The sequence below is a fragment of the Herpailurus yagouaroundi genome, unplaced genomic scaffold (genome assembly GCF_014898765.1).
Source record: "Herpailurus yagouaroundi ecotype Mexico unplaced genomic scaffold, PumYag 222, whole genome shotgun sequence".
Classification (NCBI taxonomy): Eukaryota; Metazoa; Chordata; class Mammalia; order Carnivora; family Felidae; genus Herpailurus; species Herpailurus yagouaroundi.
The window spans coordinates 4395151-4407258 of NW_024412453.1; the positions used below are offsets into that span (position 1 = coordinate 4395151).

The following is a 12108-nucleotide window of genomic DNA, read 5'->3' on the forward strand; positions in this document are numbered from 1 at the left end:
ACACCTTCAAAATCACATGCCCTCCTGGACACGTGAGACAGAGAGCCCTGGGTCCAGCTCTCTAAGAAAGGGGGCATCGTGATTTCTTGGGACAAAACATCACAAGAAGGTGAAAGACTCCTTCCTGTCCCTTGAATATACTTGATCAAAGCGGGATTCTGGCTACACTCCACAAGTTCTAACAACCCTGTTGCTAAACATCTTTACAGTCTTCAACATTTTCTGTCTCTTGATGAGTGTAGGCTTGGAGTGACAACATCAGTATAATGGAAACTACTGTACAGATGTAATGTCAGGACGCAGCTTACCGCCTCAAACTTTGTATTTTGGACTGTTAATGTCCTTCCACCCTACCCCCAAATCCGTATGCTGGAATCCTACCCCCAAAGATGGTACTGGTGGGAACACTAAGTTGTGAAATCATGAGGTGGAGCCCTCACAAATGGGATCAGTGCCCTTATATGAGAGGCCCCAGAGAAAACTCTCTCTTTCCACATGTGAGTACACAGTGAGAAGATGGCAGTCTATGAGCCAAGAAGTCTTCGTCAGACACTGATCTGCTGGTAGCTTGGTCTTGGGCTTCCCTGAGCGACAAATGTTTGTCACTGAAGTCACTCAGCCCATGGGATTTTTGTTTCAGCAGGCTGAACTTTGGTCTGCACTGAAGATGCACTGTCACCAAGTGACAGGGTTGCCTTTGGGTAAAGCCTCAGAGTCCAAATGGCCAATTGATCGTCCACAGGTGAGTTATCCATAGAGATTTAACACTATTTATGACTACACTGTGTTTTTGTAATAGAATTTGTTATTACAGCAGTTAAGTTTGAGGACTGAAGGAGCCACTAATTTGATAATATGTAATGTATACAGAGTAAGATTTAAAGAAATATGAATGCCCAGAAACAATTAAATACTTTATTCATTAATGCTTAATTGTTATCAATGACAGCTTAATCTAACCTTGATTTTGCCATGTGGTTTATGCAGAATGCCTTTTCAATTCACCGATTATCAACACACTGTGAAAGTCCACTGGGGTCATAGAAGTGACTTCTCAGTCCAATGTGCTACCCATGTCACCGGACTCCTGTCTTTGGGGCTAATGCACAGTGAACACACCTTCCTACCATCTCTGCAATGGCTCACAGGAGGTTGTGAAGATGTCTCTGCGGATATTAGGTTTGGATTTCCCGAAGCAGAAAAGATTAACTAACCCTCATCTTAATTCTGGTTGTTTTCTACATAAACTTATCTAATGTTCAATCTGTAACAACTGATCTCCAGCAACCACATACACCCAGGGTTAGAAATAATACTTTGTATTAGGGTTTAGAGGAACTAACCCATTTCAGGGAAGCTCAGGGGTGGAAAGAGCACTTGAAGTCAGATCAGGCCACTTATTAGCTGGACGGTCCTGGGCAAGTCATGTCACACTTCTGAGCCACAGTATCCTCATCTGTAAAATGAACATAAACCACCAAGCAAATACTACATACTGAATAAGACTAGATAGCTTTGCAGGAATTTTCAGTTCTCATCAGGCCCCAAACTATCTTCCTAACTTGATCTCTTACCCATTCTTTCCAGATGCATTGTTTCCAGCCTGTAGGCCTTTGCACCTGGCTGCTGTCTCAGCCTAGAATGCCCTCTGCCTCATTTCAGCATATAAAGATCCTCCTTTTCCTCCAGGCTCCTCAATGCCACCTGTTTTGAAAAGCTTTGTGTGTGTGTGTTTTTTTTCCTCTTCTAAGCCAAAGGGTCAGCTTTCTCTCCCTTAAAATTCTATCGCACGTTTTATGAAATCTTGCACAACATTTATCACAAGCTGCCTTGTTTAACTGTAAACAGATTCACTCTCCCCTATTAGCACACAGTCTCAAAGTGCATTCCTTTTCTGGCACAATGCTTGGCACAGTGGCTTGTGTGTAAAAAATGGCCAAGAAATGCTGGCGGGAACAAGAAAATCGTTGATATTTACTAATATAAAGAGCTAAGTGAACTTACAGGGAGACTCTTGCCCTGCTCCTTTTCTGTGGGTTGCACTATGGGTTGCCCTCCATCCCAGGCCCTTGTATTCTGTAAAGTGGATGGACATGTGAACATGGATGACGAGTTTCATGCCACGTGCCCACATAAATTGTTCTGGCAAAAATAACCTGCTTTGTCCATGATCACCAGAGGGTTTGTGAGAACAGTCACATCAAACACATTCTTCAGAGGATGGCCTGTCAACAGAACTAGTAAATGTGACCTTAAGCATAAACCCCAGTGACTTGGTAAGTGGATAGAGGATACTTTTCTCCATCACAAGCCACCCATCATTCTCCAGGAGGATAAAAAACGCTCTCTCTCCTCCACCCTGCCATCCAGGCCACCTCCATTAGCCGTGATGGTTCACAGTGGTCAGTGGGCCTCCTAGTAGCAGGCCACAGCCTCTCCTCTGCTTTTTTGGGTTCCTCACAGACCAAACCAGCAAAGTAGCTTCATTCAACAGGTCTATACAGCTTGGCATATGTTTGAGCCTAACTTGTTTTCTTTTACCTAAAACTATGAAAAGAAGTTATGTAAAACCTACTAGAAGGCTCTGATGGGACTCTCTTCTCAACAGCAGGGTTACTTAGTAGTTATTTCCGTACAATGAAAAGCTTGGGTACCATTTTACATGTATTGATATTATTAAGAATTATCAACCATTATTATCATAGGATTGCCATTCATTCATTCAGCACCTCTTGAGCACCCGTGTGGTAGGCAACATGCCAGGAGCCAGGGATGCAACATCCAACAAGACACGTCAGATTTCATGGAGCGGATACTCTTGCAAGGGAGAAAAGTGGACATTTACTTATTAACTTGCTAAATAAAACAGCATTAAGTCCAGTGAGGGAAAAGTGCCAAGATAACACATCTAGAATAACCTGATCTCACTCTTAGTTTGTTTAGGGGTGGAGAGGCCAAGGCTGGTTTTCCCTAAGAACTGGCTTGTGAGTAAGCTCTGAAGGATAAAGATGCAAAAAATAAATAAAAATGTACAACTTAAAAGGAGGGGGAGACAATTCTATAGGAGTGGAAAGCATTATTATTAATAAAAGAACAAAACCATTTTGCTTGTTTTCTCTACTGTTTTGTCTTTGGAGGAACTGCATACCCGTTTTGATTTTTTTCCCCCAGGGTAATTCAGCAGGTTAATCTTCAAAGAATAATCATCTTTCCTGTGGATTTCTCAAGGTTGTGCCTCGGACAAGTTTGCTTTCAGAAGCCTGAAACCACAGAGGTGGCATTGTATGGAGAACTCCACAGCATACTTTTGTCTTTTGAGAGACAATTCTATGAGGTTAATATTTACTGAGCAGCTACTGTGTGCCAGTGAGTCAAGTTCTCTGAGTACGTTTTCTCATTTAATCTGTGACAGGTACCATAGCCATCACCTCCACCTGACAGATGAGGAAACTGAGGCACAAAAAGGCCAATTTGGCCAAGGGCACCCTGCTGGTGAGTGGCAGAGTCCAGATTGGGAGACCAGCAGTGAGGGACTCATCTTGACATCCCGCTGCTGGCCAAATACACCATGGGCTTCCCCACCTCCCATGCCTTTGCTCAAGCCCTTGGCCCCACCTGGAGCGCCAACTGTTCCTTCTCTCCTCCCCATCTCCGCCTGATAAGTTCTCCTCCTAAGCCCCATCTGAAACATGACTTCCATTGTGAAACCATCCTCCTTTCTCAGATTAGAAACTGTAAAGATAAAGGTACCAAGACAAAAGTAAAGGGCAAAAAAATTTGTTCCTGCTGTGGCCTGGTAATAATCTTCTGGGAAGAACCACTCACAAACAAGAGCAAGCACTTATCTAATGAAGTGGCTGAAAGCAAAGATAAACAGGCATCTCCAGGTGAGGGGCACAAGCCCCATTTCTCCTCACTACTGGGACAATGGGTGGCTTTGAAACAAATCCCCCCCACATCCCACTCTATGTACTACTACCTCAGTACGTCCATAGGACCAGAACTGGGCCTCCCCTGTAAAAAGCCTCCATCAGCATCCCACACAGCGCTGGCTGAGAGTTCAATGGGAGTTTAACGTCAGGCTGGACCCAGTGCTGGCAAAGCCACTGTCCGATAAAGAAGATACATACCACTGAAGCTGGATCAAGGGAGGCCAGAAAGTGGACTGGGGGAAGAGAATTGTTTTCTAACCAGCTGAGAGGGAGGGTGTTTAAGGTGGGGGTGGGGGGGGTGAACAACAGTGGCCCATTTCCACAAGCTTCATTTAATTTATATTTAGCCTTCCCATGCTCAGTAATTGAATGTATTATTTATTTTGGCCACAACCGCTGCATGTGGCTTTCGGAACAACAATCATAGGCTTTTAAGGTTTAGTGCCATAGCATTTAGAGACTAGAGTAAAAATCATCAGATAAATTATTAAACATGAAGTGGATGCCACATTCCTGCTCCTCCTGCAGTGGCTTGAAGTGTGGGATGAGGCAGATGAGGAGGTCCAGAACTCTAACACCGAGGGCACTAATCACCCGCACAGCGGGTACCAGGCTGTTCCGATGCTGCTTATCTCCTGGTGTGGACCGAGGTCATTACAGGGCAGCACAGGAGAGCAAAAGCCACCCAGGGCTCTTGAAGAACAGTTCTTAGAGCAGCAAATCTTTGATGATAGGGGAGACTTTATTTGGCTTAAGAATTTTTGCCTTAAAAAAAAAAAATTGCATGAAGCCCCATATGGAGTCCAGTCATAATAAGCTTGCCTGGAATCTACAATACTTTAGATCATGGTCTTAGTCTGTAAGTTGGGAGGAGAAAGATCGAGGCTTCTAGAGCCCCCACTTACAGTTCTCTGCTCTGGTACCTGCAGTTCACAATCTGTTCCCAGTGTTTCAAGTTAGGCCAAATTCGAGCGTTCCTACATTAACTGTACTGTTCCTGAACTTTTTAAGAGGGAGCCAGTTTATAGTAAGATGTTAAGTTTCATACATCAACCTAAGCACCTAAGCTAATTAATCCACTCTACTCTTCATTTTGCATGGCATCAGGTTTTTGGTGGTGCCTGTTCATTTTTGTTTTAACTTGTTTCTTGCTAACCCATCATCCTTACCAAAGCAGGCACTAGAAGTGTTTACCCACACACGACAAGGGCAGGTGGGGAGACTGGATGTCCAGACAATAAGCAACATATGCAATAAGAAAACAACAGATCAACAGCATAATGACGATCACGGGGATGGTACAGAGCATGAGAGACTAGGAAGCTGCATTCAGCCAGACCGGTGTTGTGTTTTGTTTTGTTTTTTAATTTACATCCAACTTAGTTAGCATATAGTGCAATGATTTCAGGAGCAGAATCCAGTGATTCAGCCCCTACATATAACACACAGTGCTCATCCCAACAAGTGTTCTCCCCGATGCCCCTTGCCCATTTAGCCCATCCCCTCAACCACAACCCCTCCAGCAACCCTCAGTTTGTTCTCTATAAAGAGTCTCTTGGGGCGCCTGGGTGTCTCAGTCGGTTAAGCGGCCGACTTCGGTCATGATCTCGCGGTCCGTGAGTTCGAGCCCCACGCTGGGCTCTGTGCTGACAGCTCGGAGCCTGGAGCCTGTTTCGGATTCTGTGTCTCCCTCTCTCTGACCCTCCCCCGTTCATGCTCTGTCTCTCTCTGTCTCAAAAATAAACGTTAAAAAAAAAAAAAAAAAGTCTCTTATGTTTTGCCTCCCTCCCTGTTTTTATATTATTTTTGCTTCCCTTCCCTTATGTTTATCTATTTTGTAGACAGAACCTTAAGCAGACTCCACACCCAGCACGAGGGGCTTGGTCCCACCACTGAGATCATGACCTGAACCAAAACCAAGAGTCAGACACTCAACCAACTGAGCTACCCAGGAGCCCCCGGGGGAAGATCATTTTATAAAGAGGGAACAGCAAGCACAAAGACTCTGAACTGGAATACAGCTTAGCATGTTCAAAGAACAGAAGAAGGCCAGTGTGGCTTAAGTGTGGTGGAAGACGAGGACAAAAGGCAGGCAGGCACCAGAACACACGAGGACTCACAGGCAGGGTGTTGGATGCAATTCCAAATGTGGTGGGAGGCTACTGGAGTCCTCAGGAGTCAGAAGCAAAATTAAGCGGAGTTTGAAAAGGCTCATGGGTAGCGATCATATTTGGAGACCTCAGTGCCCAGAACTGCCCCAGGTGAATGAAAATACAGATCAACATACCAGAACTGCCATGCCAAGGACCACTCTCCAACCCACCCAGGGAGCCTATCCAAACCAAAGGCACCACGTGGTGGATCACTAACCTTGGCTTTATCCTGTGAGGTCAGGTGGGAGATGGCAGTGGAGGGCAGACCATGACTGAAAACATCAACCCACTGGTGTCAAAGAAGCCCTCAAGTTAGTCACTGAAGCTTCCCAATTGTGGGCACTGCAAATGCTCTGTCGGCAGTGAGAGGCACGGCCTTGAGTCGGACAGATGAGGGGCTGAGTGCTGGCCACGGAGCCCTGGGGGCTCACTTGGGAAAGCAGGCACCAGCCCCAGGCCTGCCTCATGTGGCCATCGGGAGGTTGAAATAAGAGTGTGTGCCAAGAGCTCGCCACATAAAAATGCTCCATAAATGGAGCTCTTATACTCTTTGTGTTTCGGCCTGATGGATGGATACCTCCTGTCCCAGGGGGTGACAAGCGCCTCCTGTAGCAAATATGTGCGACCTCCAACACTCCGCCTGAGGGCTTTCTTTTGGGTCAAGTGGAGAACAGGGCAGGGTGCAGCTGATGACCCAGAAGCAGCCCTCAGTCAATGGCCGAATAAAGAGTAAATAACCCAATTCTCCTGGCAAGGCAGTGCCGAGGCCGTTCGACACCCGTCCCAGAGGTCCCCAGGGGGAACATATCTCAGCCGCCCACAGCAGTAACCTGCCCAGAAGCACACCTTTTGTTGGCTTCCTTCCCTTCCTTGTCTCAGCGCCCCCATCACTCTACGGACACTCTCGGGGATCGCCTCCCAAATAAACCAGTTGGCTCCTATACCTAGTACAGGAATGGGCCTTGAGCACAATTTTTATCACTAAAAGTAACCTGTGGAGAGTATTCTTTCTATACTTATTAGATTCTATGTGTAGGTCTCTGGGGTTTCAAACAAACAAACAAACATCAACAAAAAATAAACAGGAATCTACTGTGAGGAAGTAGTTCTAACTTGTAACATTCTCTACGCGCACTTATCCTGAGCTGCCTGACCTGGCCCGTGTGAGACAGATTTCAGAAGGTCCTTACAGGCAAATAGCTTCCCTCTGTAATCTGTCTGATTCTATAAAGGTGTGTATGTCCAATGTGCTTCCTGCTAAAGAAACAGATTTAAAACTCATCAGGTATTGATCAGTTATTTTTTTCTTTCCTTAAAAGAATCTCTCTCTTTACACACACACACGCACGCACACACACGCACGCACACACACACACAGCTGAGCCAGCTTTCCTAAGCAGCCAGGAAATGCTCAGAGGTGAGAATGACGGGCTTACCTTGGGAAAGGCACTGGTTGGCCAAGGCAACCTGACCAGAATGCAGGTAGAGGTTGAGGCGCGTGAAGATGCCCACCAGGGAGGGAATGGTAATGAAGCAGTAGGCAACACAGGCCTAGAAGGAGGGGGAGAAACACCACAGGTTACATCAGCAGTACCATCACGGCAGACTGGTCCTCCTGTTCTCATCCGTCACGTATTTTCAAGCAAAAACACTTAATTAGTCTCCTCATTCTGAGCCCCAACTTTCCCCTCTTGAGTCTGCGACATACACTCCAGATGTGTCTGTGGGAGGACGGGGAGGGGCAAGTGAGGAGAGTAAGGGTGTAAGAAAAATAAATCCTCATCCATCATCGAAGGAAATAGATTAACACCCGACGTTGAATAAGAAGCAGAATCTGAAACCAATTACTTAAAAATATGGAGGTAATTACAAGAAGAAATTGCTCAAAGAGGGTTTGAGGTGGTTGTCTCTGAGGAAAGAGGTATGAGGTCAGGGTGGGATGGTATACTTTTTTTCTTGCTGCCTTCTTTTTGGTACAACTCCATTTTTTTAAAAACACAGATATGTATTACTTTGATACAAATTTTGAGCGGCACACTCAAGAAGGTGGATTTTTTTTTCACAGTTGAGAACTTTTCCAGGGGGATGAAGGTAGTAGACCTTCCAGTTACAGGCATAAGCAGGAGATAATTCGGCTGGCACAAAACTGCAATCCATCGTTCAACCACTCCTCCATAACACATATCCAAGGTGAGACATCTTTGATCATTTCTTTTGAAAATAGTAAGAAAATTGGTGACTCAGTAGATACTCAAGGAAAAGTTCATCTGGAAAATCAATACTGAACCACCCTTAGGACACACTTGTCTTCTGGGAAGAGCAATTTAGAAACTTACAAATCAAACAACTCATTAGGGTTCAAAGTCTGAGTCTTCTCTCTAGAACATACCCGCACAAATGCAGCCGTCTTTCTGGAATGATTTCCTTTCATTACTTTTCTTGTTTCCATTGCCAACCGGTTTACACTCTGGGTTTATTAATTAAAAAACAAAACAAAACAGAAATGGTTATGGAATGATAGCTGGCTCAGATTCATGTCTCCCATAGAGATCTGGATATTAACTGCATACAAGTCAGTAAGAACATGCTATCTGGGGCCCAGACTGGCTAATGCTGAACCCTGAAATGCCAGAGGGGCCATCAGGCCTGATTCCCCCTCGGCTTGAGCAAACATCTCCAAGACGGTAAGAACAAAAGGCACTCCTGCCTATCAGTCGGCACTGGGAATGGCCATTTTCTGGTTTAATGAATAGCCAGGGTTCACTTAATTTCCAGAAATCCTACACACGAAGCTTGAGATCTTAGAGATCCTAAAAGAAATCTCCAAATCTGTGAGCAAACCACACAAGTCAGCGATGCAACAGTAACATGAACCGTAAGAACAGAAGTAATAGCTCCCACATTGAACTTAGAGGACATAGGTGCTGGGTGCTGTTCTAAGAGCCGTACCCTCATTAGGTCACTTAATCCCCCAACCCTACAAGGTGAGCACTATTACCTCCCACTAAATTCCAGATGAGGTCTCTACCTTTAGAACTTAAGTTCACATACCCTGATAACCAGCAACCAAATAAAAAGGTTGCTCTCCTTGAGTTTATGTGAAGCAATTCAAGAGCCTTGAGGAATCTTTCCACAAGTTGAGAAGTTCGGTCCTATGGTTCCCAAACTGTGTCGTGTGACATCCTCGAGGGCTGTAGCAAACTCATGGGGGTAGTGCGATTATTTTAGGGCAACAGAGCAATGTTCAATTTTTGAACACTGTGTCAAGAACGGGTATGAGGTGGCCCACAGATTCAACACTGGACCGCACTGTTGCTTACAGCGACATTCTATCTTTGTGAAACGGGTTTTCAGCAGCTGCTCTGATCAAAAGCAAGTAGTGTGCAAAAATTAATGTGGAAAAAAAAAATCAATGTGGAACAAGAAACAAGGGTAGTGATGCCAACCCGATTCTAAGGTTTGAGAAGCTGTGCACTGCCCAGTAGACACACACACTTAAGTAATTGTGATTATTTAAGAATAAAGATATGTTATTTCTCTTTCAATTTACATATGGTGTTATTTCAAAGAGCTATCCAATTGTTAGGGTATAAATACTCAAACTGTTTGAGTCTAACTGTCTAATAAACAGAACCATTATTTCTTTCTTTTGGCCTGAGGGCCCCATGAAAAGCTACCATGATCTAACAATGTTGGGACTCTGGTTAAGCTACAAGGACCACAGGTTAGTTATTTCTATAAGTAACTAATCATGTAACTCACTTTGCCACTGGCATATGGGAATGAGAGTATGCTAATTTCAGAGCAAAAGAGGTCAGTAAAAACCATCCAAAGACTTAAGCAAAATTGCAGACTGGATTAATCTTTGAAAAACCACCTTTTACGCCCTAAAGAACAGGAGTGTTATGGGGCCACAAGAATCCCAGGTTAAACTCCAGGCCTGGCATATAAACAATAAATTTGATTGAGAAAACAAACGAATACATGAAAATCCTTACGTGAATCAACTGCACAAGAACAGGTTCCAGGTTGCAAAACATTGACCTAGCCTCAACGTAAAAACTTAGTTGCTGTTCAAAATCACGGCCAAAGGACACCTGGAAGCAAGGAAAACGATGCTGAGAGTGTTATCTCTAGGCAACTGTAAGCACATAGCATGGAAAAGAGTTTACCTGAGGGGCGCCTGGGTGGCTCAGTCTGTTAAGCATTTGACTGCAGCTCAGGTCACGATCTTGCCGTTCTTGAGTGTAAGCCCAGCATTAGGCTCAGAGCCTGGAGCCTGCTTCAGATTCTGTGTCTACCTCTCTCTCCTCCCCTCCCCTGCTCACGCTCTGTCTCTCTCAAAAATAAATCAATGTTAAAAAAAATTTTTTAATAATAATAATAATAAAAAAAAAGAGTTTTCCCTGAGCGTTATGTGGGAGGGAAAGTGCTGAGATGAGAAGTCATCAAAATTCCCGCCAACAGCAATGAATAGGTGGAAACGTCAGGGGTACACAAACACACACGAGCACGCTGGAATCTACTCCAATTAGACTTTACATTACTTTGCCCAGTGTGTAACTGAAATATTACCATTACCACCTCATCTTTATGACATGAGCACTGGACTAGAAAATAAAAAGACCAAAGGGTTCAGAGCAGAATCTCAGAATGTAAATAGAGTTTCCCAGGCTAGATGGAAACCACCGGAAAGGAAATAATGGAATTGTGTTTGTTGGCTATGGCCTTTTCACGGAACATCAATTTGGTTATTGAGCACCATTTGTCAGAGGGTTTTCCCTAATAAGAGCCACACCTTTCTGCCTCCTGATGGGGAATCCAACCTCAGCAACTTACTGGTGGCTGCTGGAGCCATAGATGGAAGTTTCTCCATCAATAAAAATCCCCTTTCCCCCCATTTCTTCCAATTTATGAACAGCTGGTTAGTAGGATAAACTTTACTGTTACAGCAATCATTTTTGTCCAGAGGGGGTTTAACATTGCTATTTCCATTATAGCTATCAGGTTTCACATCTTATTTCCTCATATTCTCCACTGTAACTTGGTGGCTTTCAGACAAAGCCATAAAAGGCTAAAATGCCACCTGATCAGCGTATAAGTCAAGGACAAGGAGAGTCACCTGGTAAAAGGTGCATTTCCTAACATGGGAATTGGAAGGCTGATTCTGATTTTGCATCGAAATGGATTTTATCTACAGAGTCAGTTGAACAATTAGCACTGACCCTCTTGTTGAACCAGTCACATGTTCAAGGTTATTTTCACAGGGATCTGGTGATTTTCATCTTGGTCAGCTTTTGTCTTGACATTCGTATGAGAAGAGGATACTGGCAGCAGTTGGTATTTTAGCTTTGCACACCCAGGATTAAAGCAAAGGTGGTTCTGGCTAGGGTGGTGTGGTGGGTCATTCCCAAAGAAGGCTGAACAATCGCTCCCACATGGCTTGTGGTTTTGCAGGGTCCCCGTGGACTCTTCCCTCCCCTCCAAGGCGATAACCCTGTGACCCCTCTGACCAAGAGAACAAAGCAGGAGGCAGCACCGGTCACGGTGCAATTTCTTAACTTTGGTCTTAAAAGGCCTGCGGCTTCCCTCTGTGCCTGCACCACGTAAGAGAGCTCAGTGGAGACAGCTGGACAATGGCAGAAGAGCAGAGAGTAAGAGGCCACACGGATGAGAAATGAGGCCCCAACGGCAAGACCCTATACAAGTGAGCAAGGCCGTGTGGATCCTCCGTGGCCCCAATCCTGCTACACAGAGCAGCCTGGCCACACATTCAACCCACAGGATCGTTACGAATGAATAAAACACCAATATTTAAAGCTGCTAAGTTTTGGGGTGAGTTGTTATGCACCAACAGGTAACTAAAACAATGGGAGAGCAGGTGCTTGGCATTGTGTCCACACCCATCCCCCGCCCAAACCATTTTTTACCATCACCTGATGAGCAGCACATCGGGGGCTTCAGGGAGCCCCTTGTCCCCACTCCCGGTCCACGTGATTTGGGCTGCCCAGGCGTATGCATGT

General features: G+C 44.9%; 1 protein-coding gene and 1 long non-coding RNA gene across 8 annotated transcripts in view; one reads left to right on the forward strand and one right to left on the reverse strand.

Annotated features, from left to right (window-relative positions):
• The window catches only part of VPS35L (VPS35 endosomal protein sorting factor like), a 101613-nt gene that overhangs the window by 26840 nt on the left and 62665 nt on the right, over positions 1-12108 (reverse strand). For 6 of the 7 annotated variants that reach the window (XR_005785585.1, XM_040458912.1, XM_040458914.1 and 3 more), the window contains 3 exons: positions 10084-10182; positions 8475-8552; positions 7522-7636 (listed from right to left, as the gene is read on the reverse strand). Coding sequence is in view for 6 of the 7 variants with exons in the window: in XM_040458912.1 (XP_040314846.1) it covers positions 7522-7636; positions 8475-8552; positions 10084-10182 (292 nt within the window). In the remaining variant the exon portion in view is untranslated. The remainder of the gene's footprint in view (positions 1-7521; positions 7637-8474; positions 8553-10083; positions 10183-12108) is intronic. The other variant, XM_040458913.1, reaches the window with a different exon arrangement.
• Positions 117-3787, forward strand: LOC121019446 (uncharacterized). The gene is made up of 2 exons (XR_005785587.1): positions 117-742; positions 3413-3787. It is a non-coding gene; the product is annotated as an uncharacterized LOC121019446 (long non-coding RNA).